We start from the raw sequence: 27,324 nt of genomic DNA, 5'->3' as shown, positions 1-27,324 counted from the left end.
TAAAATTGAGAGGAAAGCACATAATGACATTTTCTAACATTGAGAGGAATTTTCGCTAGACCAAAGACTAAAGGAAAAGATTGATGTTATTTACTACCAGTATTCGATACTGGGTCGTTCATAGCATTACTATACCTTCCTTATTTATTTCAAGTTGGTTATTTGTCAGCACGGGTTTAGCTTACGATGTATTTGGAAGTCCTCGTCCAAACGAGTATTTTACAAAAAGCCGACAAGGAATTCCATTAATAATTGGCCGTTTTGATCCTTCGGAACAACTCGGTGAATTTAGTAGATCTTTTTAGGAGGCCCAGTGACTATAGATAGAACCTATCCAATTTACCATATAGTTTTGGATAGTTGCGAGTACAAGGCAACTCGGGTTAGGTCAACCCACACAAAGTCGCCCGAACCCAATCCGGTTTTTAACCCAAATGGGCAAGAGTACTACTTTGAGATGACTCATCCACATAACATGATTCAAGCTTAGAGCTGACTTCCACACATACAACAAAATAAAGAAGCTAATAAAAATGGTAAATGAAGATGTCAGAAAGTCAAAGACAAAGCTACTCTTGTTTTTCCTTCAAATACAGAAACACAAAGCTACCGACTGTTTTAGTACTTGTTTCCCAACTTCTCACAGAAAAAAGGGGTCCAAATCTATCCCACTCGCCCGTTTAATTTCAACGGTGTCCGTACAAGTGAAAGGATATTTGCTTTTAGCCTTCGGATAGAAGTAGGCGATTAATCAAAATCACAAAAGTATATGGGGGTATAAATACAAATATCACAAAATGAAGGGGAACAAACAAGAAGACAAAAAAACCATTCCTTAGTTTCCTCTCCTCTCTTGCTTAGCTCATTTTTCGGTTTTTTTTTCTCTCTCTCTTCTCTCCTCTCCCTCTCCTGCTTTTTTCTTTCCGGTGACAGTAGGGCTTCTTCTATCTTACGCTTTCGCACTGTTGTTTCTCCGCGGCGCACGTTAACCCCGCCGTTCTCTATCTTACGCTCCCGGAGGTAAGCTCCTTATCCTACTTCCTCCCTTTTCCATTTTTCATTTTCCATTTGATCTCATTAGCTCGTTCGCACCGAAACCCTAATCAGACCATAATCGCACTTTAATCTGATATTGTTAGCAAGCATTATAAGTTAATTAGTTAAATTAATCGAGCTACGAGATCTATTATCTGATAATTAATGTTTTGATTGATCAGGGTTAGAGGGAGACTCTCTAGGGTTTGGTTCCGATTCTTTTATCATTTACTGTGAGATCCGTGAAAGGGGAACAGTGTGTGATTCAATATCTGGGCGGGCGGGAGCAGAAAGTTAGGGTTAGGGTTTTTGATGCGTTGGCGGACATCAGAGCCCGCTAATTGGATCGTAGTGTGGGTCAGGCGCGTGACATGGCTAATCCCGGAGTCGGGACCAAGTTTGTATCCGTGAATCTGAACAAATCGTATGGGCAGCCTTCTCACCATCCACCGCATCCTAGCTCTTACGGGTCGAACAGGGGCCGGCCCGGTAGTCATGGCAGTGGAGGAATGGTGGTCCTTTCGAGGCCTCGCAGTGCTAACAAGGCTGGGTCGAAGCTATCTGTTCCACCCCCCTTGAATCTGCCTTCGTTGCGCAAAGAGCACGAGCGCTTTGATTCGTTGGGTTCAGGTGGTGGAGCTGCCGGTGGAGGGGCTTCAGGTAGTGGGTCAAGGCCTTCTTCATCTGGTGTGGGGTGGACGAAGCCCACCGCGGTTGCTTTGCAAGAGAAAGAAGGGGCTGGTGATAATGTAGGAGCTGATGGAGTTGACCAGACTTTGCATGGTGTTGATGGGGTGAGTAGGGGGATCGGTTCGGGGACCAGTCTTTATATGCCACCTTCAGCCCGGTCTGGCTCTGTGGGACCCCTCCCTACTGCTTCTGCTCTATCTCATCAACCGACAGAGAAAGCACTGCTCTTGAGGGGTGAGGATTTTCCTTCATTGCAGGCTGCTTTGCCTTCTTCATCAGGGCCTTCACAAAAGCAAAAGGACGGTTTGAATCAGAAACAGAGGCAAGTTGTCCATGATGAATTGTTGAATGAGCAGAGGGATAGTTCTCATTCAAGTTTGCTTGTTGACATGCGCCCTCAAGTGCAGCCGTCTCGTCGTGGTATAGGCAATGGACTGAATGAGAGTGGCAGTGAAAGTAAGGGTTTGGGTGGTAATCGAGCATCAGAGCAAGTAAGGAAGCAGGACGAGTATTTTCCAGGTCCATTACCACTAGTTCGGTTGAACCCAAGATCAGATTGGGCGGATGATGAGCGTGATACAAGTCATGGTTTCACAGACCGGGGCAGAGATCATGGGTACTCAAAGACTGAACCTTATTGGGATAGAGATTTTGATATGCCCAGAGTAAGTGTTCTACCACACAAGCCAGTTCATAATCCTTCTGATAGGCGGGGTCTGCATGACAATGAAGCTGGAAAGAATTCTTCCAGTGAAGTCCCTAAGGTGGACCCATACAGCAGAGATGCAAGAACACCTAGCAGAGAAGGAAGGGAAGGGAACTCGTGGAGAAATACCAATCTTCCAAAAGATGGAATTAGTGGTCAAGTTGGAAATGAAAGAAATGGTTTTGGTGCAAGGCCATCGAGTGTAAACAGAGAAACAAGTAAGGAGAACAAGTATAGTCTGACAACCGTTCAAGAAAATGCTCAAGATGATTTTGTAAGGAGGGATGTAGGGTATAGACATGGAGGGAGACAGCCCTGGAACAATCATACGGATTCATATGCAAGCAGAGGGGCTGAATGGAATAAACGAGACCGATATGGCAGTGAACAACACAATAGATACAGAGGTGATGCTTTACAGAATAGTTCAGTGTCCAAACCCTCGTACTCCCTAGGTGGTAAAGGACTTCCTGTCAATGATCCCCTGCTCAATTTTGGTAGGGAGAAGCGCTCATTCTCAAATAGTGAAAAACCTTATGTAGAGGATCCTTTCATGAAAGACTTTGGAGGTACTGGTTTTGACAGCCGGGATCCCTTCTCTGGAGGTCTTCTCGGAGTGGTTAAGAAGAAGAAAGATGTGATTAAACAAACTGATTTCCATGATCCTGTTAGGGAATCTTTTGAGGCGGAACTTGAGAGAGTTCAGAAAATGCAAGAACAGGAGCGACAGCGGATCGTTGAGGAACAAGAAAGAGCTTTAGAGCTAGCTCGAAGAGAAGAAGAGGAGAGAATGCGGCTGGCTAGGGAACAAGTAGAGAGGCAGAGAAGGTTGGAAGAAGAAGCTAGGGAAGCAGCGTGGAGAGCAGAACAAGAACAACTTGAAGCCATGCGAAGAGCTGAAGAGCAGAGAGTAGCCAGGGAAGAGGAGAGACGGAGGTTGTTTATGGAGGAAGAAAGGAGGAAGCATGCTGCTAAGCAGAAGCTTTTGGAATTGGAGGAAAGGATTGCCAAGAGGAAGGCTGAAACTGGAAAGGCTGGTGGTAATTTTTTGGCTGATGCAGATGAGAAAATGTCAAGGATGGAGAAAGAAAAAGATGTGTCCAGGGCAGCTGACATGGGTGACTGGGAGGATGGTGAAAGAATGGTGGAAAGGATCACAGCCTCAGCATCTTCTGATTCAAGTTTGAACAGGTCCTTTGAGATGGGTTCTAGGTCTCATTATTCTAGAGATACTTCTGCTTTTGTGGATAGAGGAAAACCTGTTAATTCATGGAGAAGAGATGTATATGAGAATGGGAACAGCTCAACCTTACTTATACAAGACCAGGACAATGGCCATCATAGTCCCAGACGAGATTTATCTGTTGGTGGGAGAGGTCATTTAAGGAAAGAGTTCTATGGAGGCGGTGGATTCATGTCTTCTAGGACTTACCATAAAGGAGGGATTACTGAACCTCACATGGATGATATCACTCATTTAAGGGGGCAGAGGTGGAACCTTTCTGGGGATGGGGATCATTATAGCAGAAATATGGAGATTGAGTCTGAATTCCAGGATAACCTTGTTGAAAAGTTTAATGATGTTGGATGGGGGCAGGGCCGTGTCCATGGCAATCCGTATTCTCCTTATCCTGACCAACTGTATCCAAATTCTGATGCAGATGGGTCTTATTCTTTCGGTAGGTCACGGTATTCCATGAGACAGCCTCGTGTTCTTCCACCGCCATCACTAGCTTCCATTCACAAAACCTCCTACAGGGGGGAAATTGATCATCCTGGACCCTCAGCTTTTCCAGAAAATGAGATGGAGTACAATCATGCAGCTAGAAGTGAACCTACCCTGCAGACAGGGTATGATACTAATCGTGTGGAGCATATCAGACAACCTGAAATAATTGATGTCAAAGAAGAAAACACCGGTAATGAGAAAAAGAAACTGGACGGTAACACCACCCCAAGGTGTGACTCACAATCTTCTCTTTCTGTGTCTAGTCCCCCTAGTTCTCCAACTCATCTTTCTCATGACGACTTGGATGAATCCAGAGATTCTTCAGTGTTATCTGCCCCTGGGGATAGCAAAGATGTTCCCCTGTCTGGGCAGGAGAACGAATCACTTGCATTACCTACCAATTCTGGAAAAGAAAATGTGGTGAATGCTTCTAGTTCTGTCTCAACCGGTGATGATGAAGAATGGGCTGTTGAGAACAATGAGCATCTTCAGGAGCAAGAAGAATATGATGAAGACGAAGATGGATATGAGGAGGAAGATGAAGTGCATGAAGGAGATGATGAGAATATTGACCTAACCCATGAGTTTGAAGGCATGCATTTAGAGGAAAAAGGGTCCCCTGACATGATGGACAACTTGGTCCTGGGCTTCAATGAAGGTGTTGAAGTTGGAATGCCAAATGATGAGTTTGAGAGAAGTTCAAGGAATGAAGAAGGTGCATTCATGGTACCTCAGGTTTTGTCTGGCACTGTTGAAGAGCACGGGTCATTTGATGGAATTCGTACTGATGAACAGACCCTTCAACATATGGATGGTTCCTCCCTAGTGAATGTAGGTAGTTCTTCTAGAACATTCCAGGAAACTGAGAAGGCAATGCAGAATTTAGTTATTCAGCCTAATAATGCCTCCCATATGTCAGCTACAACTGATCGTGTGGATCATGTGGATGCCGCTAGTAGTTCTCGGCCATCTTCTCAGCATCCAGTTGCATCTTCGGTTAGCCTTAACTCCCATTTGTTGTCTGGTCAGGCTGTCATGCCTACAGTATCTGCTGTTCCAAATCAGACAGAAGGATCTGTTAAGCTTCAGTTTGGGCTGTTTTCAGGCCCATCTCTGATACCATCTCCGGTCCCAGCTATACAAATTGGTTCTATACAGATGCCTCTTCCTCTGCATCCTCAGGTTGGTCCTTCTCTCGCCCACTTGCACCCGACACAGCCTCCTCTCTTCCAATTTGGCCAGCTAAGGTATACATCTCCAATATCCCAGGGACTACTGCCAATGGCTCCTCAATCAATGTCTTTTGTTCAGCCCAATCTCCCATCCAGTTTTTCTTTGAATCAGACTCCAGGAGGTCATCTGCCTATTCAGACTGGTCAAGGAACTTCTCAAAATATAAAAAATGATGTTATGTTACTTTCGGTGGATGATCAACCGGGGCTTACTTCAAGGCACTTGGATGTATCTCAAGAGAATGTACCAGAGAAGATAAATTCAATGCCAGCAGGAGAAAAGGCTGAAACCTCTGTTATGGTGCAACGGGGACCAGCGGTATCCCGTATTGGTGATAGCAATTCAAGGTCTGAGACAGTGTTTCAAGCAGATCAGAGACACCATAATTCGGTTGGGAAAAACTTCAGTGCTTTCTTTGGTACGAGGGAATCTGAAGGTCAGGCTCAAACTGGAGCGGCGCCATCTCAGTCGGTTTTCAAAGAAAAAGACTTTAGTGGGCCAAAGGCTCATGGCCCAGCATCTGGTGGCAGGGGAAAAAAATTTGTATTTACGGTTAAAAATTCTAGCGCAAGATCATTTCCAGATACTGAGCCAACCCACGTAGAATGTAGTGGGTTTCAGAGAAGGCATCGACGCAATATGCAGCGTACTGAGTTTCGAGTTCGAGCAAGTGCTGATAAGAGGCAATCTACAGGTTCTGTATCTTCCAACCACGTCGGACTGGAAGAGAAATTTGTCTCTGGAAGGGGTTTCGGGCCTTCTGTAAGAGGTGGGCCTAGGAGGGTTGTCATGTCAAATAAACCTTCAAAACAGATGTTAGATTCAGAGGGCTTGAGCCCTGGTCGAAATAATTCACATGAAATAGAGTCTGTAAACAAGGCTGAAAAGGGAGCTGGAAAAGATGCCACAACAAAGAGTCAGAATATCCCGAAATCTGGAGAGGGAAACCTTAAAAGAAATATTCATTCTGAAGAGGATGTTTATGCTCCTCTGCAAAGTGGTATTGTGCGTGTTTTTGAGCAACCTGGCATAGAGGCTCCTAGTGATGAAGATGATTTCATTGAAGTGAGGTCAAAGAGGCAAATGCTGAATGATCGGCGTGAACAGAGAGAAAGAGAAATCAAGGCGAAGTCTCGCGCCTCAAAGGTTGTAATGCATGTAATTATTCAGTTTGTCTTCTGCTTTGCGTTGATTTAAATAGAGTTGCTTAATTGCATTTATTTGCTCATTCAGGTGCCACGGAAACCTCGTTCTACTTCAAAAGGTAGTACTGCCTCTGCCAACTCAGGTAAAAGTTCTGCAGCGACAAATGGAGAAGCAGGAAACAGCATTCACTCTGATTTTGTTGCCTCTGAGGGACGTGGATTGGCAAATATTGAAGTATCAGCTGGATTTAACACTAATGTAGTGTCTCAACCGTTAGCTCCAATTGGCACTCCTGCTGTGAAAAGTGATGTCCAGGCTGATATTAGATCCCAAACAATCAGGTATTGCTCTCTTTGGAGAAATATACAACGCCTATAATGTGCACACATTGATTTCTAATGGTTTTCTTTTTCTTCTTAACAGGTCACTCAACACAAGCTCCCTTCCTGTAGTATCAGGTAGTGTAAAAAATATTGGGCGAGGCTCTATTATCGAGAACAACAATAAGGTCCTGGATAATGTTCAAGCATCTTTGAGCTCATGGGGTAATCAACAGGTGTGCAAAACAATTATGTTTTCGATCGCAAATTTTTATTGTATCCTAGGTTTTTCATTTTAAAGCTAAATAGAGTTTCTGTTAGAAACAAGTTCAGGTTCCGGTGTTCCTTTTTTGTTGGTTTCTTCACTGTGTTGCTTTCATGACTCATAATGGGTGCTTCCATTTGCCCAAAAAAATAAATTCATTTTCAGATTCTCTGGGAAAATTAATGTGTTCCATGCTTGTAAATGAATTCTTAATTGCATTCCATTCTACCTATCGAGCATTTACTTCATAAGAGAAATCCAGAATGAAGGAATTTTTTAGATTTGTTGTACTTTTTTGACATTTATTTCCTAGATATCTGTTTTTCTGTATAAGAGTCTGCAACTGATTGACTACACTGCCAGGTTATGGCCTTGACGCAGACCCAACTTGATGAGGCTATGAAGCCTGGGCAATTTGGTTCTCATGGTTCTGTTGGAGAAATTAATAGTTCAGTTTGTGAGTCCAGCATGCCATCGTCATCCATCATGACAAAGGAGAAGCCATTCTCATCTGCTGCAAATCCAATCAATTCCCTGCTTGCTGGCGAGAAAATCCAATTTGGTGAGCATGTTAAGAAAATTCAATAGCTTGCTAAATGTTGCAATTGCCTTTTTTTTTTTTTTTTTTTTTCGGGATGATTTTATCCCCCTATATTCAGGTGCCGTTACGTCTCCAACAATACTGCCTCCTAGCAGCCGTGCTGTATCACATGGAATCGGCCCACCAGGACCATCTCGGTCAGACATGCAACTCTCCCACAATCTTTCTGCAAGTGAGAATCTTCTCTTTGAAAAAGAGAAACACACCACTGAATCATGTGTTCATTTGGAAGATTGTGAAGCTGAAGCTGAAGCAGCGGCTTCAGCTGTTGCTGTTGCAGCCATTAGCAGTGACGAAATTGTTGGGAATGGTTTGGGTGCTTGCTCTGTCTCGGTTCCAGATACCAAAAATTTTGGAGGTGCCGATATTGATGGGGTAGCAGAAGGTGTGAATAATTTTTCTGGTTTAGTAATGAACCTTGCTTTTCTCCTTTTAATGGTTGTTGTCTTATTAGAGTGATTTTAAATCTCTGGTAGATAAAGCCGGTGATCAGCAATTAGCCAGTCAATCAAGGGCCAAACAGTCTCTCAGTGTTTCCTTTCCAGCAGATCTATCTGTTGAGACCCATTCATTAAGGCCACCATTACCAGGTCAGAATAATTTCCTTATAACCAATTTCATAGTGGCTGCCCTTCCCAAGAGTGTTGAAGGTGCTGATATTGATGGGAGGACAGCAGGTGTGATAGATTTTCTGTTTAGTAATGAATCCTCTTTTTTTATTTTTTTCCTTTAATGATTATTATCATATTAAAATCTTTGGTTGGTGGAGCAGGTGATCAGCAATTAGCCAGTCAATCACGGGCCGAAGAGTCTCTCAGTGTTTCCCTTCCGGCAGATCTATCTGTTGAGACACCACCAATTTCGCTATGGCCACCGTTACCAAGTCCTCAGAATTCTTCAAGCCAAATGCTTCCACATTTTCCTGGTGGCCCGCCTTCCCATTTTCCCTTTTATGAAATGAATCCCATGTTGGGGGGTCCTGTTTTTGCATTTGGACCACATGATGAATCTGCATCTACTACCCAGCCACAATCCCAAAAGAGTAGTGCACCAGCTTCAGCGCCACTTGGGACCTGGCAGCAGTGTCATTCTGGGGTAGATTCATTCTATGGTCCTCCTGCAGGTTTTACTGGTCCTTTTATCAGTCCAGCTGGAGGCATACCAGGTGTTCAAGGTCCACCACACATGGTTGTCTATAACCACTTTGCACCTGTTGGACAATTTGGACAAGTTGGCTTGAGTTTCATGGGTACTGCCTATATCCCATCAGGAAAGCAGCCAGATTGGAAGCACAACCCTGCATCTTCCGCCATGGCTGTTGGTGAGGGGGAGATGAACAATATAAATATGGTTTCTGCACAGCGCAACCCTACCAACATGCCTGCTCCGATCCAGCATTTGGCCCCTGGGTCACCACTGCTTCCTATGGCTTCACCTTTGGCCATGTTCGATGTTTCTCCCTTCCAGGTAAAAATTCAATCTATTGACCTAAAATATCCCCCCATCCCTGGGTTTTTAGGTTTTGAAACATAGTGGATTTTGGGGAAGAGTTCTCTCTGAAAAGAGTGGGAAGGGGGATGCTTTGAGGTGTGGATATGATGCCTTTTCGAATTTGTCATAGATACAGGAATTTGAAGTGGGTGCACGAAGATGATAGAATTGTTCATTTTTAATGTGTTGCTATTTGGTTGGTGAACATTCACCATACTCTTTCTTTCTGGCATAACTATAACTAACGATGGGGTAATATTGTTTTGCCCAGTCCTCTCCTGACATGTCAGTTCAAGCCCGATGGCCACATGTTCCTGCATCACCTCTTCAGTCTGTTCCTATATCAATGCCATTGCAGCAACAGGCAGATGGTATACTTCCTTCTAAATTTAGCCATGGTCCTGCTGACCAATCATTGCCGGCCAACAGGTTCCCTGAGTCCCGGACTTCTACAGCCTTTGATAACAGTCGTAATTTTCCTGTAGCAACTGATGCTACTGTCACCCGATTCCCAGATGAACTGGGATTAGTAGACCCCGCAAGCTCCTCCAGCACTGGGAATTCAACACAGAGTGCTGTCACTAAGAGCTCATCTGTAAGTACCACCGTAGATACTGCCAAGACTGATGTTGATCAGAAGCTCAGTACCAGTGTTAGTGGACATAGCGCGAGTTCTAATGCCAAGTCTCAGTCATCTATGCACAAGAATAACACCTCTAACCAGCAGTATGGCCATTCATCTTATTATCAGAGAGGTGGGGGTTCTCAGAAAAATAGTTCAGGGGGTGACTGGTCGCATCGAAGAACGGGGTTGCATGGAAGGAATCAGTCTCTGGGTGCAGAAAAGGGCTTTCCACCTTCTAAGATGAAGCAAGTATACGTGGCTAAACAGACCTCAAGTGGGAGTTCAACAGCGCTATGAGGAGCTACAAAATGAGCTGCTTGGATTTGAGAAAGAAAAAAAGAAAGAGAGCCTGCAGGTTGAAGGAGATGTTCAGGAATAAAGAGTTTTGGTTGCTTTATTTTTTTGCAGCGTCCATTGCACCGGTAGGTGCGTGTCTAGTATTGAGATTGAGATTTTTTTGAGATATATCAATAGATAGGTATGCTGGTTTTCCCAATGAAGGTTTCTGAAATTTTGGGCCTGCCTGGTGGTTGCTCGATTAGAAGAAAAATGACGATTAGCTCGAAGACTAAATAGTTGTATTGACAAGTCAACTATGATATTGTTTTCAGTTGTGGTACATCATCCATGGGGGTTTGTGGGTTTGAAATCTTTGTTGGTCTGCAAACCGAACTGTCAATTTATTGGGGATTTGATGTACTGAATGTTGTGTCCAGGTAGCATTCTTTTTTCAACTTTAGCAAATGATAAAATGCGGCCTTCGAGGGAGGGATTTCTTCTTTCTTTCTTTCTTTCTTCACCCTGTTCTGTATTTGTATTTATTTTTAAATGAAATGTATTTTGTGGTTGGAAGAAATTTGAAACAATTGGGAGAGTGATTTAGTAATAATACGAGATCGGTTTTGCTAACGTGTGTACCCGAACCGAACAGACGAGATATAGAATGTCCTTGTAACCTTTTATTTCATTTCCAACAGAAGAAAACAAACGAGAGCGACAAAGCCACTCATCGACGTGTTATTAGTACGGGGTGATGTTGTACGGTAACAAAAATACCGTTGACTTTTCTTATTTTTGAACTACTTGAATCCTAATTTGAAATGGGTCTCTAATGAAAACCCCTAACTTAACTTGGCTTCATCAAAGCAGAGTACGAGGTATTTTAGTTGGCTGACATCCATGCTTTCAACTCATCGTCATCATCTCCATCTTGAAGCATGTCCCAGAGAAACTGGTCATTCTCTTCCTGCGAGGCACTGCTCTCAAATATTTCCACCTTCTCTGATTGTTTCACAGTAATTGGATTGACTTTGTCCTGATCAGCCTCTTCCATGCTCCTATTTAATTGTGAGCTAGTCCTAGTTCTTCTGCTACTAGAAGTGATGTTGTTATTAGTGATATTGCTGTGCTGATCGGAGGAGGTTAATGAGAAATTGAGCTTGGCTTTGTCCCCACGGAACGCAATGGCAGCTTTGTCGTAAGCCCTGGCTGCTTCCTCCGCCGTCTCGAACGTCCCCAGCCAAACCCTCGCCGCCCGCCGCGGGTCCCGAATCTCCGCTGCCCACTTCCCCCACGGCCTCTGCCTCACTCCCCTGTACTTGTTCTTCCCCTTCCTCGTCCCCGCATTCTCCCCGCTCCCCAAATTCAGTTGCTTGTTTCTGTCTGGCAATGTTGTTGACGGGAAATAGTCGCACCCAAGACACCCCTCGATCCCGCACACCCGACACGTATCGCCCTCAGCCGAAAACGACAGCATGTGTACTTGGTCCGTTGCTGATTGGGTCCCGTCCCTCGTCGAGGGGAGTGACGACGTGGCAGAATGGCCGGCTCCCATTAGCTGCTGCTGCTGCGAAGTGGGTCCACTACCACCGGCATTGATGCCGCCGGAGATTACATGCTTGAGGGCGGAGACCATGATGCAGTGCTCCTGCTTCTGCTGTATGCGATTGGCGTGCGAGGGCATTTGTTCTTTCTTTGGGGTTATTCTCGGAACAAAGGAAAACAAAAACAAAAACTGAGGATCAGTGCGAAGTTGGTAGAAGGACATCGAGAACAAAGGGAGCCCAGGTTGGGTTTTAAAATATAGGCGGGGAGAGTGAGAGGGCGGGACACCCCAGAATTCCAGTTGGCTGCCATCTGTGCACACCGTTCTCACACGCAGTGCAGCAATGAGAAAGGAGTTCCAGATTGAAGGTGGGGCCCGCGTTTATCCAGCTAGAGTTTATACTTCCACGTAGACCTACCGAGCTTTTTTCTTTTTGGTTCTGAAGGTCTTGACTTGAAGACCTGCTGAGCTGATCGCTTTCGTCACCTCTTGGCATGATGCAAGGGCTGACACAGCGCAACTTTCTCAAGGGTTTTCAGGGTTTTGTTTGTTGCACAAGTGGGTCAAATCACCGACTTTCTACAACATTGATGAAATTGGCTCTTTCCTCCACACTTACCCAAACACGTGGACATAAAAGATAAATTTAGCAACAGCCTTTAAAAACATTGATGAACAATATAATTGCACACTTTAGAGCAATTCCACCCATTTGTCTTTAGTCATAGCAAGGAGGGAGCTAGGGCAGCTATTATTTACGTGAATAGTGGTTGTCCTTGCAAATAGTATTTTGTATTTCCACCAATTGTCATGGCTAAGGACAATTACTATTCATTTTTTTATTTTTTTCCCTATTTTTTAATGAAAATAATTAATTTGGATAATATTTTTAGATAAGATTTCTGAGTTCCTACGTGTCAAGACTATTCATAATCGGATAAAATTTCCGGATAAGATTTTTGGATTCAAATTTCGGATGAATTTCAAAATTCAAAATTCAGATAAATTTTTGGGTTCAAATTTCAGATAAATTTGGGTTCAAATTTCGGATGTTCAAATTTCATACAAATTAGGGTTCAAATTTCAGATAAGATTTTCATCCAATCAAATCAAGCCACGTGGCATGTCTATCTTGCCAAAATTTTCTATAAAACCAGAGGCTCAGCTCATACCTCTCACACCACATCTTTCTATATTTTCATTTCTCAGAGTTTAGAATTCATACTTCATTCATTCTCAATGGAAGATTTTAGGAGATGCTTGGAGAGGCAAGAGCGAGAAACAAATGAGAGAAACCGTAGAGCAGATGAAATCAATGAGTTGCAGAGACAAGTCGATGAACAAGTTCTCATAGCAGTGGCTTTGCAAGATGAAGAGAACCAAGGTCGCCGCCGTGGTTCACAAGTCGGCCGCCGCCGGAATGTGGAAAGACATAGGCATTCTCGGGGTAAGAATCTTTTGGAAGATTATTTTATCCCAACTTCTTTGTACTCTGATGTTGATTTTCGAAGGCGATTTAGAATGCAACCTCATTTGTTCAATAAAGTCATGCATGATATTTGCAATTATGATGCATACTTTGTTCAAAAGTGTGATGCTACTGGGGTTTTAGGGCTTCTTCCGGAGCAAAAGCTTACAGCTGTTATACGAATGTTGGCGTATGGAGCATCTGCTGATCAGGTGGATGAGATTGCCGGGATGGGGAAGTCCACTAAGTTGGAGGCTTTGGTAAGATTTTGTCAAGCTGTTGAAACTCTGTACACTAGGGACTACCTGCATAGACCTACTCCCAAGGACCTCCACCGGCTCCTAGAAAAAGCCGAAGCTCGAGGATTTTCAGGAATGATTGGTAGCATCGACTGCATGCACTGGCAATGGAAGAATTGCCCAACTGCCTAGCAAGGTGATTACGGAAATAGAAAAGGCCAAAAAAATATAATCTTTGAAGCCGTTGCTGGCTTCGACACATGGGTTTGGCATGCCTTCTTTGGAGTTGCAGGATCCCAAAATGACCTCAACATGCTGGGTCAATCCTCGATCTTCAACGATGTATTGAGAGGCCAGGGCCCCAATATCACCTATCAAGTCAATAATACAGTGTACCAGATGGGGTATTATCTAGCTGACGGCATCTACCCGAGGTGGACCACTTTTGTCAAATCCATTCCGAATCCCCGATCCCATAAGCAAAAATTATTTGCTACATATCAAGAGGGATACAGGAAAGATGTCGAAATGTGTTTTGGCATCTTTCAAGCTCGGTGGTTGATTATTCGAGGTGCGGCCCGTATGTTTGATGAGGAGATCCTCAGAAGCATTATGATGACTTGCATCATCCTCCATAATATGATTGTGGAGGATGAGTACGATTATGATGCTTTAGAGGTCTACGAACCGGATCCAATGAACACGGCCTTGACACGGATTTATGAAAGGCCCATGGGGCCAAGTGGAGAACCGTTTGAGCCGGAACCGTTGGTGAGGGATGGTCATTTGATGACCCGAATGATAGATCGATATACAGAGATGCAATCTTCGTATATTCATGAAATGCGTCAAGTTCACTTGATGGAGCATCTATGGGCGGTGAAAGGCAATGAAGATGAATGATGGAGCATAGATGCTTTGGTTATGTTTTATTTAGTTATGGTTAGGTTGTGTTGTATTTTTATTTATTATGGTTTGGTTGTGGTTGGTTATTATTATTGTGCCTTGTTTGTACTTTTTTTTATTTTTATTTTGTTTTGTTTGAAGTATGGAATATGTTGAATAAAAAGGTAATTTATTGAATGCTTTGTTTATTAAATAACGAAATGTAATACAAGTCATTACGAATTACTACTACTAAAATAAAATACATGAATTACAACAACTTTAATAGAAAACATGAAAAATACAAATACATAAAAGGTATGCTAACTAATTTAATGGTTTCCATCATTTAACCAATCCGTGTTGCTAGGCCCATCATCCCGTTCTAGCTTCCAAAAGTTTCATATGACTTGTATCCATCGCCATGGTTTCCCGATCCGTCTTGTCCATATCTTTTTTGCGCAAATACTCCTTTCTCGTGCATACTCAGCTTGAAGGGCCAACTCGTTATCTTGGCGTTTTTGCTCCATTTCAATTCTTATGCCGTTTTGCCTTGCAATTTCCTCCAAAAATTTTGAATTATTATTGCTTGAATTACCCGCTTTCTTTGCCTTCGCGGCCTTTCGGCCAATGGGCCTCGGCTCCTTTTCGATGGGTGAGTCTTGACTCATAGGAGAATCGAGAGGTGAATCCGATGTCATTGAATCACGGAGTGGCGTCTCGTTTAACACAACGGCGGGACCCGTCGGAATAATTATGAAGCGTTTGCAATATTTCACCACCTCCCAACATTCATGATGGTTGAAACTTTTTTTGCCACCCCCGGTTGCACCGAACCACATTTGTGCTTGAATCATCTATTTAACAAAAAAATGGAAATGCAATAAATATTTAAAATATATTGGATATGCAAGTAACAAAAAAAAATAATAATGGAAATGCAATTAACCTTACAAATAAATTAGAAGTGCAAGAAAATTAAGAAACAAGTGGAAATGCAAGAAATATTAACAACATATTGAAAATGCAAGAAATATGAACAAAATATTGAAAATGCAAGAAATATGAACAAAATATTTAAAATGCAAGAAATATTAACAAAATATTGATAATGCAAGAAATATGAACAAAATATTTAAAATGCAAGAAATATTAACAACATATTGATATTGCAAGAAATATGAACAAAATATTTAAAATGCAAGAAATATTAACAAAATATTGAAAATGCAAGCAATATTAACAAAATATATATATTAGGAGATTAAACTTAATAAAACAAAAATTATAAAATACTTACCTCGTTAGTACGATTTTCCCCGCTTCTATAGTTGTCCATCGCTTTTGCTAGGGCAGCTCTCCATTTTCTCAACTCTTTATTGAGAATTTTCCACCTACTGGATAATGTCATCTCCGTACGAGTAGACCCCGGAATTTTTTCACAAAATTCGGCATGAATTTTTTTCCACATATGAAAAAATTTCATCTCATTGCCGGACACGGGACAATGACAAATTTGGAGCCAAGCCTCACACAAGGAAACATCTTCCATGGTGCTCCAAGCCCCTCCGGTTTCGATAGAAGAAGCCATAAAAATATGAAATCAAAATACAAGATGAAAAAGAGGAAAATGTTGAGTAAATAGTGAATAATAGTAGAAGTATAATGAAATGTATGAGGATTGGTGTTGAAAGTGAAGGGTATTGATAGGTATTTATATAAAATTTTTATATAAAAAAATCTGAATTTTTTAGAATTTTTTAAAAAAAATTTTTTTTATATTTTTATTACCCAAAAAAGGCTCAGCCGTAGGATTGGATTCGGATATGCTGATCGGAGAGCTGGGGGCACGACACATGGCAACTTCCCGTTAGAGCTGGCGTGGCGCTAACGTCAGCGTGACGCAAGCGCTGACGTCAGCGCCCGCGGGCTGAAGCTCGGGCTCATCTCGCCTTCGGGCTGGCCCAAGTTGGTGGGTCCCACAAGCCCCCCGGGCTTGAGCTAGGCGCTGGAACGAATTTTTTTTTTCCCCCCTCGCCTCGGGCTCGGCTGGCCCGTTGGACTCGCTCTTAGGACCAAAAACAATGTACATTCTTAAGCAGTAAGTTTTTTTTTTTTCCTTTTTTTGCCTTCTTTTAATCTTTTATCCAAAACAGCCGGTTCCCATTGTTTTTAAAAAAAACAGCAGGTGCCTGTCATGTGAGTGGCTGCACTGTACCACATTCATGGGTGTGTTTGTTACACCGTGCAAGTTTTTACTGGCTTTGCTAAAGTTTTATCCCATGCTTATTTCACCCAGTTTTAATTTTAAATGAGATTAGCTAATATGGGCTCATCAAAAACACTTCCTTAGGTGTTCTTAGCTAAACCCGTCCGGAGAGGAGGGACTAACAGTCCCGACGACCCAAGCAACTAGCAACCACACCCAATCGCCCCACAACCATCTACCAACCAAGCAGCAGCCACAACCACCATCCCCAGCCACCAGATACAACCGCCCGCCATGACCACCAGCCACAGCCACCAGCCACAACCACCCAAGAAGGAGATGACATAATAGAAGAGGAGAGAACAGAAAATTTTCTAAAAACAAAACAGAGAAGACGAGAGAAAATGGAGAAGAAGAGATGAGAGAAATTTTTCGAAAAAAATAGAGAAGAAGAAAGAAAATGGAGGAGAGAAGATTTTAGAAAAAAAAACAGAGAAGATGGGAGAAATTTTTTGAAAAGAAAAGAAAAGAAAAGAAAAGTAGACAAAAGAAGAAGAGAGAAAATGGAGAAGAAGATAAAGAGATGTAGAGGAGAAGAAGAAGAAAGAGATGCAGAGACGTTCGTCCAAAATGAAAAAACGAGATGCAGAGAGGAAGAAAGAGATGGAGAAAGAAGAAAAGTCAAAAAAATATTAAAAAATCTTACTTTAAAAAAAAAAATAGTCATAGTCCAATTAAACATACACCAAACACTGTACAAATGTTATCTAGTTTATACCAGGATAAGTCAATCCAAGACAGTACCAATACTTAATTTAGTTCATGACACTCCCCCGTACCAAACGACTCCCATAATGCATGTTCATAACATGACTGTGTCTTGCTCGGTTGGTCCTCAATGTGCCCCTAAGAGCTGACTTCTCAAGTCATGCAAAGGTCAACTACTTACTGGTTTCAAACAAGTCAAATGGAACCCACCAATGAAAAGATCAGAGGATCACAAATTCACAATCCTTATAAAAAAATCTTAATTTTTCTTATGAGAGAAGACTAAATCCAGGTACTTTCCTCAGTTGTCTATCTTCCATCTCAGATCTCACCATTTCAGCGTCTGCCCACCTCCCAGTTGCTGCATAGATATTGTAAAGCATCACATGTGATCTTGAATTTTCTGGGTCCAATTCAGATAGCATCTCACTAATTTTTTCTCCAAGTTCAACATTTCCATGGATTCTACAAGCACCCAGCAAAGACTCGAGTATACTTGTTGAAGGTTTACATGGCAGTTTTTTAACAATGCCATAAGCTTCAGTCAAGTTGCCTGTTCTTCCGAGAAGGTCCACCATGCAAGCATAGTGCTCCATTTTGGGTGATATCCCATGTTCTGCCATGGAATTGTATACCATGCGGCCTTGCTCAACCAAGCCAGAGTGGCTGCAGGCTGATAAAATACTTGAATAAGTGATGCCATTAGGTTTTGTTCCTGACAGTTTCATCTGCAAGAAAAGATCAATGGCAGCTTCACCATCCCCTTGCAAGCCATATCCATTGATCATCACATTCCAAGACACTTCATCTTTTTCAGCCAAACCATCAAACAGCTTTCTTGCAACCAATATGTTGCCACATTTTGCATGCAAATCGATTAGGGCGTTACTGATGAGCAGATCTTTGTCAAAGCCCTTTCTTATGATGTAAGCCATTACAGAATGAGCAAGGCTGAGGCTACTTAATTGAACACATGCAGAAATTAAACTCAGAACTGTTACATTGTCGGGTTCGAATCCCCTCTGAAGTAAATCAGAGAACGAGGCAACTGCAATTTTGCTATTTTTTGTTCGTATGTGCACAGAAATAATGGCATTCCACAAAGAAATATCCCCCATATTTCCCATTTGGAAGAGTAAGAGACATGAATTTGTGTTGTCAAATCTAGCATACATGAACATAAGTGATGTAAGGAGAGGGGTTTCTCGTACAATTCCTGAAATAACGGCCATAGAATGGATAGACTTACCTTGTAATTGTGTGTAGCATGCAGCCAATAAATTTAGCAAAGTTACGAAGTTTGGTCTCTCACCACTCTTCATCATTTCACCCAACAAGACCAAAACCTTTTTCTGTAAATTGTGGTATCGGAAGCCAGTCATCAGAGCATTCCAAGACACCGAACTCCTTTTTGGCATGACTTCAAAAAGTAGCCTACCAGCATCAAGGTCTCCACAGTTACAATACATGCTAATGAGCGAATTAACCATAGAAATATCAGAAGAGAACCCGTCTTTTATAGCGTAACCATGGATAGCCATTCCTTGCCCTAAGTTTTCCTTCTCGCTGAAACTGGGGAGTATGCTTATCAGGGTGACCAAGTCCAACTTGAAGCCCTCTTTCTGCATCTGGTGGTAAATGGGAACCGCCTTTTCCATTTCTCCACGGTGCACACAACTTGATATTAACGTATTCCATGTTATGGCATTTCTTATAGGCATTTTATGAAACAAAGTAACTGCATAGGAGAGGTGATGACAACCAGAGTAAAATGCCAACAGTGCATTTGACAGATTGAGGTTTGAGTGGCTACCCTTTCTAATGCTAAATGCATGTGCAGACCTCCCCAGCAAATCAGCCTCAAGTTTGGAGCATGCAGAAAGAATACTTACTACGGAGACTGCATCTGAATCAAATCCTGAAAACTGCATTTTCCGAAATACATCGATACTTAAATCCCATAGCCCGTTGTACACGTACCCAGAAATCATTGAATTCCACATAAGAAGGTTTTTACTGGGCGTCTGCTCAAAAAGATACCTGGATGAATTAATATTACCAAGCTTGGCATGCATTGATACAAGGGCTGTTAGTATTGGAAGTTGATTTTCTGACCCATGCTTAATTACACCAGCATGAAGTGATTCACCAAAAGCGAGGCTGCTGGAATTCTCACATGAGGGAATAACGGACACGAAAGTGATCAAATTAGGCTGTGTGCCAACTCGAAGCATACATCGGAACATCTTGAAAGCTGACATGGCCTTCTGCCTTTGTGTGTAGGCAGAAATCATAGCATTCCAAACAACAACATTCTTTTCCAGTACAGAATCAAACAAGTTTCTAGCACCACATAAATCTTCATCCCCAGCGTACATCGAAATTAAAGCGGGAACAAGAAAATCATTGAACACTAATCCAGATTTTACAGCAAAGCAATGGAGGGACTTACCAGTATGAATACACCCCAAACGAGTGCAAACCGGAATAATGCTCGCCAGAGTGCTTAAATTTGGCTTCAAATCCATAAAAATAATCTCTCTGAAAACATCAAAGGCTTCCCAATTAAACCCATTCGACGAATAACCAGCAATCAATGCATTCCAAGGAACCAAATCTGGTTGGGGAATTCTATCAATCAGTGCACGTGCCATCTCCATACAACCAGTTCTGGCATAGAAATCAGTCAAAGCTGTCTGTATAAAAAGGTTTTGCTCAAACCCAGCTCTGACCACAACACCATGAACCTGTTTTCCAATCTTAACAGCACCCAGAGCTGCACACGCTTTAATTACAAATGGAAACGTGAAATCATCAGAAGGGCAGCCTAAAGCCCTGGAATTTAGATAGACATATAAGAGGTCTTGGTATAAGCCATCATTGCAAAGGCACCTGATTATCAGGTTCTGCAAGCCAAGGCTTGGCCTTTGGATTTGTTGGAACAAAGAGAGAGCTAAATGTGAAGCACCCAGATGAAAACAGGACCTAACAAATTGCTCTATTGGAAACACGTCGTTAACAAGTCCATGAACTATGAGAAAGGACTTTAGAGGCTTCAAGTCCTTGCTGGTTTTGCAGAGGTTTAGCAGACGAAGGAAGTGGGTGGTTTTGGCAGTGATTGAATAATGTTTGTGTCTGACAAAAGAGAATATTGACGGCGACGAAGAAGAAAGAGTGTTTAAGACTCGGAAGAAGAAACCCATTATTCCATGAAAGCTCTGAGATTAGTGACACAATGCATTATGCATGTAGGATTTGAAAACGTAGCTAACGGTTGATGCCTACATTTTGTCCTCCGGGTTTGCCGCCAAATTTTCATTTCCTTTTGTTTTGGAGACCAAACGTGGATATTGGCAATTGTAAGCACTAACAATTTTGGTGGCCTAGTAATGTTGGAGCCATGTATTATTTGAAACCTGCAAGTGCAATTTCTCCATTACTTTTTTAAGGGGTATTTTTTTATAAGAGAGAACTGCATGATGACTTTACTGGAGTGCCAACAAGTCCGAGAAATTATTATTACCTTAAAACTTGAGGTTAGCCGAAGTGGTGAAAGAAAACGGGAAAACGAGCGAGGACTACGAGCCAAAGATTTGAAATCTTTTCCATTTGTCACAAAAGAAGTAATAATAATGATACCATCAACCATGATGGTATTTTTCATACTTTCAAATATTTAAAATTTTACAGACATGTACCACCACCACACTACACTAGACACCATGTTGTGTCTAAGATTATCATTCTACAGAAGCATGCCAAAGTGAAACAAAGAAAGGTGTTTGCTTATAGCTATAAAATACATAATAATTCTGCATCGGATCAGGCTCTCAACATCCTGCAGAAGGCTAAAACCTTTCCAGTTCTAATACCCATATGCTGTTCTCTTCATCATCCTGATGAACTCCTCAGCATTAACTTCTCCATCACCTGTACATTTCAAGTCATAACCTTAGGGTTAGCAAAATGATAAATTTTGAGGCATTAAAAAAATAATGGTTATATTTAAGCACGCACGATCTCGGTCTGCTTCCTCAATCATCTCTTGGATCTCTCTATCACTTAAGTTCTCCCCCAGATCCTTTGCAATATTTTTAATGTCAGCAGCAGATATCTTTCCCTAAATTCAAATGTGGAAAAAAAAAAAATGGAATTAGGTATTGACAGATTGAAACAAATCCAACATTCAAAGTACTATCAACTGAAAGAAATGCAATATTTAGAAAGCAAACCAATACATTGTTATCTTGGTCGATGAGATGGAAGGCTTTCATGAGTTCCTCCTTTGTGTCCCGTTCCCCAATTTTGGCTGTCATCATGTGCACAAATTCATCAAAGTCAATAGCACCACTGCCATCCTTGTCAACATCTGCAATCATTTGAGTGATTTGCTGCAATGAAACAACAGATCGACATGTTAGCAATTCAGTCAATGTACCAAATACATAAGTTCAAGAAATTCAAATGCTGACAATGTTCACTTAAGAACTTGCAATAAAAATTGAAGGATGAAGTTCTAGAGAGCATAAACAAGAATGGAAAGATTAAAGTGTTGAAATCAACAAATAATCAGGAAGACAAGAAGATAGAGTCCAAGCAAAACAAATGGCAAAAGATATTTAGGTCGAATTTTGGCAAAACCACACATCTGAATTATATCTAAATATTATGGGAGTGGTTTCTCAAACACACTCACATTCCAAAACACAACACACACGAACATGTTTAACAAGTGTGTTTACATGGGTGGATAATCTAAGTTACCTCTTCTGTCATCTCGAAACCGAGAGCCCTGTGTCATAAACAAAATATAAAATCAGTTGTAAGACAATTAATCCACTGTGAAAAAGACAAGGATTCATACCTCATGGCAACATTGAGCTCCTTGGCATCAATGGTGCCTAAACAACACAACACAACAACATGGTCAAAACCAAAAACTAAAAGTTGAACAGTATAACAACCTTAGAACCTTAATCAAAATCCCAAATTTGCCTTACCTGAGCCATCGGTGTCGAATAACTCGAACGCTTCCTTGATCTCTTGTTTCTTTTGTGTAGGTAACCCATGATGTCTCCCTCTGGGTTTTTCTTTCCTAGAGGCCCCTCTGTAAAGGCTTGCCTATTTCACCCAATACCAAAATTCAAAGAACTAAGTCAGTTAAAGCCATACCCAAGACCCAAAATTTCTTAACTTCAAATTCCCAGATCTTTCTTTTCGAATTCGCATCAATCTCTCAAGACATTCATTCACATCGTTAAGTATGCAATTCCCAAAAAAAGATTGAACACATATTGCATGAAAAATAATAAAGATTGAAAATTTTCAGCTGGAAATTGCATTGAGAAGCTTACCATTTATCGACGCGTTAAGTAAGAAAGTCGAAGAAAGTTTCTCTGGATGAATTTGATCTTCCTATCCCCACAAGCTTAGAAGCTCTCTGTTTGTTTTGTAAATCAAATTTGGGAAAGGACATGAATGTTTCAGGGGTTTTTATACTGAGTCAGATTGGGCTTGATTAGTTAATGTCAAATAAGGCCCAGTTTCATGGTCAACTGAAATCTAACCATAATGTCATGTTTACTAATTCGTAGTTAAATTAGGAGAAATTGAATTAATGACAGGTTGGATTGAGGAGAATTAGATTCTGGATTTCTATTGAAGTTGTTTACTAAACCATATAAATTGAGGAGAGTTAGATTCCAAATTCCTATTGAAGTTTTACTAAATCATATAGATTGAGGAGAGTTAAATTCCGAATTCTTATTGAAATTTTACTAAACCATATGGAATTGAGGTAAAAGTGAATATAATTACTAAAATGTCATTGTGTTGGGTTAAAGTAGATGGAAAATTTTAAAATTTTAAAATTGTGTGAGGATATAATTGGTATTAAAAAAAAAAAGAATTCCTAATAGGTTAGTTCTCTAGGAATTAGAATATCACCTCCCATCCAAGAATTGAATTCTTCAAAAATCAGGAATTTAATTCCTAATTTTGTGTGAGTCCCACTTACTTTCTAATTCATTGATATTGTAAACACAGGAATCCTCCATAATTGAAATTTAATTCTTGATTTTAATTTCAAAACCTAATTAATAAACACACCATGAATGTAGGGAAGCAAACACTAAAACTCGCGTATATGAATAAATAATTTTTATTACTTGAGTTATAAATTATTATTTTTTGTGTTACGCCCTTTTCGTCAATTTCAACCAAATATTACAGTAACTAGTTTTAGTTCGTTGAAAGTACTTTTAGTTATTGAAAAGCGATTATGCGGTGTTATCGCCACACTAGTAATATGCAGAATACGGTCAAGGCAGGGAAAGGGGTGGGAGTGTGGACTGTTAGGACTTAGGAAGGAGGGTCCGGCTGTCCCCTCGATGACATAGAGGTCCAGTCAGTTTCTATTTTTTGGTTTGAAGAATTTTTTTTAATATTATTATTTTTTCTTAATTTTTAAGCATCAAAATGAGATTTTTAATCTTTGTGTTGAGTGTCAACTTAAGTACTCATTTATAAATTGCTTACGTAATTTTCAGTGTGATAGTAACATCATATAACTAAAGTGGTATAAAAACAAAGAAAAGAAACATTTGCATGATATATATATATATATATATACATATATATATAAATTACAGGATATATAACAATTTTCACTTATGTAACAAGATGGTGACCAGTTTTCACCACTACATATATGGATAAAGGGGTACCATTTTATAGAGGGAAGAATATGATGTAGAAATTCACAAGTTTATATTTCATAGACAATTTGGTGAAGATTTTGAAAGTGCTAAAACATTGGCGCTTTTTAAAGCTACTTCAGCTTGCTTTCCTCCCTGCTTGCTAGCTTTGATGTCCTTCCTTGGGTGCAGGTTTCTTTCCAAAACTTGGCAGGAAGTCCTCGCTGAGGTATTGGAAATGGGTCATAATGAACCCCACCGGACCCTACTACTTCCCACCTGCACCAGATCAACACCATCTCTTTCTCAATATATAATATTAATTAATATGCGGCATTAATTTTTTTTATTAATTAATTAAACCAAGAACAAATGTGCAGTTCTCTTCTTAATTCATGATTTGATTTACGTTACCTGAACTTGTTAACAAGATGGTGGATAAAAATGAGCGTTTGTAGCTTGGCAACTTCATTTCCTGGGCACGTGTGGAGTCCATTGCCAAATGGCATGTATGTGTTGGGTTTTATTCCAAGCTTCATGCAATCAAATAGAAGCTCATGAATTAGTTTTTCTCTTATACATTCAAACAGGAAATTATGAAAGAGAACAGAAGAGATAAAGCTAGGGATTAAATTTCAATTAGGTTATATCTCTCAAGTCTTTCATACCTCAAATCTTGATGGATTGAATTTATGCGGATCAACGAAAAAATCAGGATTGTGATGAATGTTATGGAACAAAGGCAGTACCTTCCATCCCTTTGGGATTAAGTATCCTGTTGTACACGGAAAACTCAACTAAGTAAACGTACATACTATTTTATAGGATTTTTCGTCTTTTTTGTTTCTTTTTTTCTTTTTGTAAGGTAAAGTTTTTCTAATTAAAATTAATTTCACTACTCCAGAGTTTTAGCATGCCATGCATGAGAAATAATGTGCCCATATACTTACAGGGTTGGAAAAGGACTTATACAGTTCGTGTGGCTTTTAATAGAGTGGGGCTCGTGTGCCATGTTTTTATTTTGTTTCTATACTTAATTTTCCTGAATAATTGAGTTGGAATCTATCCATTTTCAGGCGATGTCATCTGTCACCAACAGTGTTAAGCACTTTTACTGTCGTTTTCAAAGCTTCAATGATTCGTGTACGTGCACGGTGCATGGTAATTAAACTCTTGCCAGTTTTTTCTTTTTTCTTCAGTTTTTTAGGTACAGGCCAAACACCCTCAGAAATTCATAAAAGTTTACCAGATTCTCATATGATTTCCGTTGGATAAAGAATGAGATTATTCTAAGCCTACCTTTATATTTAACATCTTCGACTGCTTCTCTAAAGGTGAAAGAGATGATGCTTGCCATCCTCAAGCTCTCCTTTATAGCCTGAGATCATACAAAGCTTCTCATTTAAAGTGACCTTAATACATGCAAATCACTATATATATACATATATAGAAAATCTCTTTATAAACACAAAAAGAAAAGTTTATTATGCACTTGTGAAACTGTAATTTGTCGGTAAAAACGAATAAGAAGCCAAGATTTTCTCGAAAAGTACTGTCAAATTCTACTTACCCTGCTGGTAAGGGGCATGTTTCTAGTCTGAGCCCAACACAGCATATGGTTTCCTCCATCATTTGACTCAAAAATGGCCTTCTGCTCAATCTATATTAACGCTAATTTCCCATTAACGTTCCATGGCATTGGTACTAATTAATTTTTTTGTCACAAAAATGGGGCCATGCATGCTATAAATTCTGACCTGGATAGCTTCTCGAGTGTTTGAGTCATCGTGAATGTATTTGATCATCCAAGTTAGGAGACTGGCTGTGGTGTCCTGAGCGGCAAACATTACCCCGATGATGTTGTCCACTATTTGATTGTGCGTTAAGGTTTGTCCCTTCTCATCCTTGAAGTTCAGTAGGCTGCCCAGTAGATCTCTCTGCACCAAACTCTTTTCCTCTCTTTCCTTTATTATCTCACTGACAATTAAGCTTAGTCTTCTCCTTGCCTTTACAAATAAATTTAGATTCCCATCCCCCCACAAAAGATATTGAGCAAGAGAATATTAAACATTAAAAGAAAAGAGAGTAACTTAGTTTGATTAGTTTACCTCCTGAAGAGATTAAGATACAATTAAACTTAATCCATGATCATGGCATTGTTATGCTTACCAAGACCGATTTATTGTACGAAGAGCCAGGTAGGTTTGTGGGGAAAGAATTGTAACCTTTGTCTAGTGTGTAGTAGTTTTCCTTGAGCAGTTCTTTGTGGTGGTGATTCTTCAAGTGACCAAAGATAAACAAGACAGCAACATCAAATGTGAACTGCCATCATGCAGAGTAAACATCCGTAGATATTGAAGAATTCATTAGTTAAAGCAGCATACTGATTCAAAACCCCTTGAGTTTAAGAACATAACAAGTTAGTTATATTAGGCATTAAAAAAGTTTTTATTAGTTGGAGGTAAAAAAATTAGGTTTGCCAAAAATGGAATTGTACTTAAAAGTTATATGTAGGGAAAAAAAAAAAAAAACACACTAAATGTACATGTGCATTTTACTTAATATTTAGTTTGAGTGTAAACCCTATGTTTATATCATTTTAAACTTTCCAATGTAAACGAAAACTTCAAGTTTCGAACATAATACAAGTACAATATCAACACAGAAAATATAAGTAGATTATCCGAACAGTTAACTTTTGCTAACTTATAAAAAAAGAAAGAAAGAAAGAAAGAAACTTTGCCCAACCTTCTTTAATTCATAAAAGGTGTTAACAACTTTTCCAGACCATGAATCCAAGAGAGAAATGGCAATGGCTTCAATATCTGGGACCAAGTTCCGGGTAACATCCAAGGACAATGAAGCTTGAACCAATCTTCTTATTTGTGCATGGTAGTCGTTTTGGTGAAAGAAAAGTGCTGAAGGACCAATTAATTTTTCTTTACTTTGAGGGTAAGTGGGTTTAAACAAGTGTGCCTGAGTCACCAACACAAACCTCACTGCCTCTGGGCTAGATAGCATTACACAAGGACTTCCAAGTATGTGAGTCTTGAAAACTTCTCCATACCTATATGTGTATGTATAAATATATATATACACCATATAAATTAATTATATAATTAATTGAATTATTAAGATCTTAATTCAGTCTTGAAAAGTAGTGAATTTGATTAATTACCTGTTTTGCCTAGTGGCAAAGAAGACATTTGGGTTTTGAGAGTAGAGTTGCAGGGTTTCACCTAGATAGGGCCAACCCATAGAGCCTGGAGGTAGAATGGGTGTGGGTTTTCTTGATCTCAATTGTTTTGCAAGTAAGAAGATGAATGAGAGTAGAGCAAAAAGAAAAGGATAGTAGAGAAGAAAAGTGTTCATATCTGAAGACACTCTCTCTGAC

The 27,324-nt window shown here is 40.5% G+C and overlaps 5 protein-coding genes across 7 annotated transcripts; 1 reads left to right on the top strand and 4 right to left on the bottom strand.

The window, feature by feature from the left end:
* Nucleotides 1-827: 827 nt before the first annotated feature.
* Nucleotides 828-10,750, top strand: LOC117634914. 3 transcript variants are annotated; one of them, XM_034369197.1, is made up of 10 exons: nt 828-1,020; nt 1,218-5,342; nt 5,430-6,539; nt 6,627-6,880; nt 6,963-7,095; nt 7,488-7,686; nt 7,784-8,110; nt 8,202-8,402; nt 8,498-9,192; nt 9,488-10,750. In XM_034369197.1, the coding sequence occupies exons 2-10, from the start codon at nt 1,407-1,409 to the stop codon at nt 10,136-10,138; spliced, it is 7,506 nt and encodes a 2,501-aa protein (XP_034225088.1). In that variant the 5' UTR covers nt 828-1,020; nt 1,218-1,406; the 3' UTR covers nt 10,139-10,750. The 3 variants fall into 3 exon arrangements, with proteins under 3 accessions (XP_034225088.1, XP_034225087.1, XP_034225086.1); XM_034369196.1 differs by having other exon boundaries at nt 1,218-6,539; nt 8,202-8,315; XM_034369195.1 differs by having other exon boundaries at nt 1,218-6,539.
* Nucleotides 10,751-10,778: 28 nt separating this feature from the next.
* Nucleotides 10,779-11,962, bottom strand: LOC117634915 (ethylene-responsive transcription factor ERF109-like). The gene has a single exon (XM_034369198.1). The coding sequence runs from the start codon at nt 11,886-11,888 to the stop codon at nt 11,004-11,006; it is 885 nt and encodes a 294-aa protein (XP_034225089.1). The 5' UTR covers nt 11,889-11,962; the 3' UTR covers nt 10,779-11,003.
* A 5,542-nt stretch (nt 11,963-17,504) lies between these two features.
* LOC117635424 (putative pentatricopeptide repeat-containing protein At3g05240) lies at nt 17,505-20,438 on the bottom strand. Its single transcript, XM_034369747.1, has one exon. The coding sequence runs from the start codon at nt 20,436-20,438 to the stop codon at nt 17,505-17,507; it is 2,934 nt and encodes a 977-aa protein (XP_034225638.1).
* Nucleotides 20,439-20,825: 387 nt separating this feature from the next.
* On the bottom strand, nt 20,826-22,703 carry LOC117634489 (probable calcium-binding protein CML20). Its single transcript, XM_034368623.1, has 7 exons — nt 22,590-22,703; nt 22,236-22,356; nt 22,100-22,136; nt 22,000-22,027; nt 21,474-21,626; nt 21,253-21,355; nt 20,826-21,165 (listed from the first exon to the last, which is right to left on the bottom strand). Exons 1-7 carry the CDS (start codon nt 22,590-22,592, stop codon nt 21,101-21,103), a joined length of 510 nt encoding a protein of 169 aa, XP_034224514.1. The 5' UTR covers nt 22,593-22,703; the 3' UTR covers nt 20,826-21,100.
* Nucleotides 22,704-23,985: 1,282 nt separating this feature from the next.
* On the bottom strand, nt 23,986-27,302 carry LOC117635422 (abscisic acid 8'-hydroxylase 4-like). The gene is made up of 9 exons (XM_034369746.1): nt 27,109-27,302; nt 26,679-26,997; nt 26,100-26,252; nt 25,688-25,936; nt 25,501-25,590; nt 25,230-25,308; nt 24,599-24,705; nt 24,345-24,463; nt 23,986-24,209 (listed from the first exon to the last, which is right to left on the bottom strand). The coding sequence occupies exons 1-9, from the start codon at nt 27,300-27,302 to the stop codon at nt 24,065-24,067; spliced, it is 1,455 nt and encodes a 484-aa protein (XP_034225637.1). The 3' UTR covers nt 23,986-24,064.
* Between the last annotated feature and the right edge of the window lie 22 nt (nt 27,303-27,324).

The sequence above is a fragment of the Prunus dulcis genome, chromosome 7, assembly GCF_902201215.1.
Source record: "Prunus dulcis chromosome 7, ALMONDv2, whole genome shotgun sequence".
Classification (NCBI taxonomy): Eukaryota; Viridiplantae; Streptophyta; class Magnoliopsida; order Rosales; family Rosaceae; genus Prunus; species Prunus dulcis.
The sequence above is the reverse complement of the archived record's forward strand: the minus strand, read 5'-3'. Positions and strand labels throughout refer to the sequence as shown.

Coding starts and splice junctions, on each gene's coding strand:
- LOC117635422 (XM_034369746.1), bottom strand. CDS start 27,302: ATGAACACTTTTCTTCTCTACTATCCTTTTCTTTTTGCTCTACTCTCA. Junction 26,998..27,108: donor TTTGCCACTAGGCAAAACAG/GTAATTAATCAA, acceptor ATACACATATAG/GTATGGAGAAGTTTTCAAGA. Junction 24,464..24,598: donor TCAATCCATCAAGATTTGAG/GTATGAAAGACT, acceptor GATTGCATGAAG/CTTGGAATAAAACCCAACAC.
- LOC117635424 (XM_034369747.1), bottom strand. CDS start 20,438: ATGGGTTTCTTCTTCCGAGTCTTAAACACTCTTTCTTCTTCGTCGCCG.
- LOC117634914 (XM_034369195.1), top strand. CDS start 1,407: ATGGCTAATCCCGGAGTCGGGACCAAGTTTGTATCCGTGAATCTGAAC. Junction 7,096..7,487: donor GCTCATGGGGTAATCAACAG/GTGTGCAAAACA, acceptor CTACACTGCCAG/GTTATGGCCTTGACGCAGAC. Junction 9,193..9,487: donor TCGATGTTTCTCCCTTCCAG/GTAAAAATTCAA, acceptor TGTTTTGCCCAG/TCCTCTCCTGACATGTCAGT.
- LOC117634489 (XM_034368623.1), bottom strand. Junction 22,028..22,099: donor GAGCTCAATGTTGCCATGAG/GTATGAATCCTT, acceptor TTTATGACACAG/GGCTCTCGGTTTCGAGATGA. Junction 21,166..21,252: donor TGAGGAAGCAGACCGAGATC/GTGCGTGCTTAA, acceptor TGAAATGTACAG/GTGATGGAGAAGTTAATGCT.
- LOC117634915 (XM_034369198.1), bottom strand. CDS start 11,888: ATGTCCTTCTACCAACTTCGCACTGATCCTCAGTTTTTGTTTTTGTTT.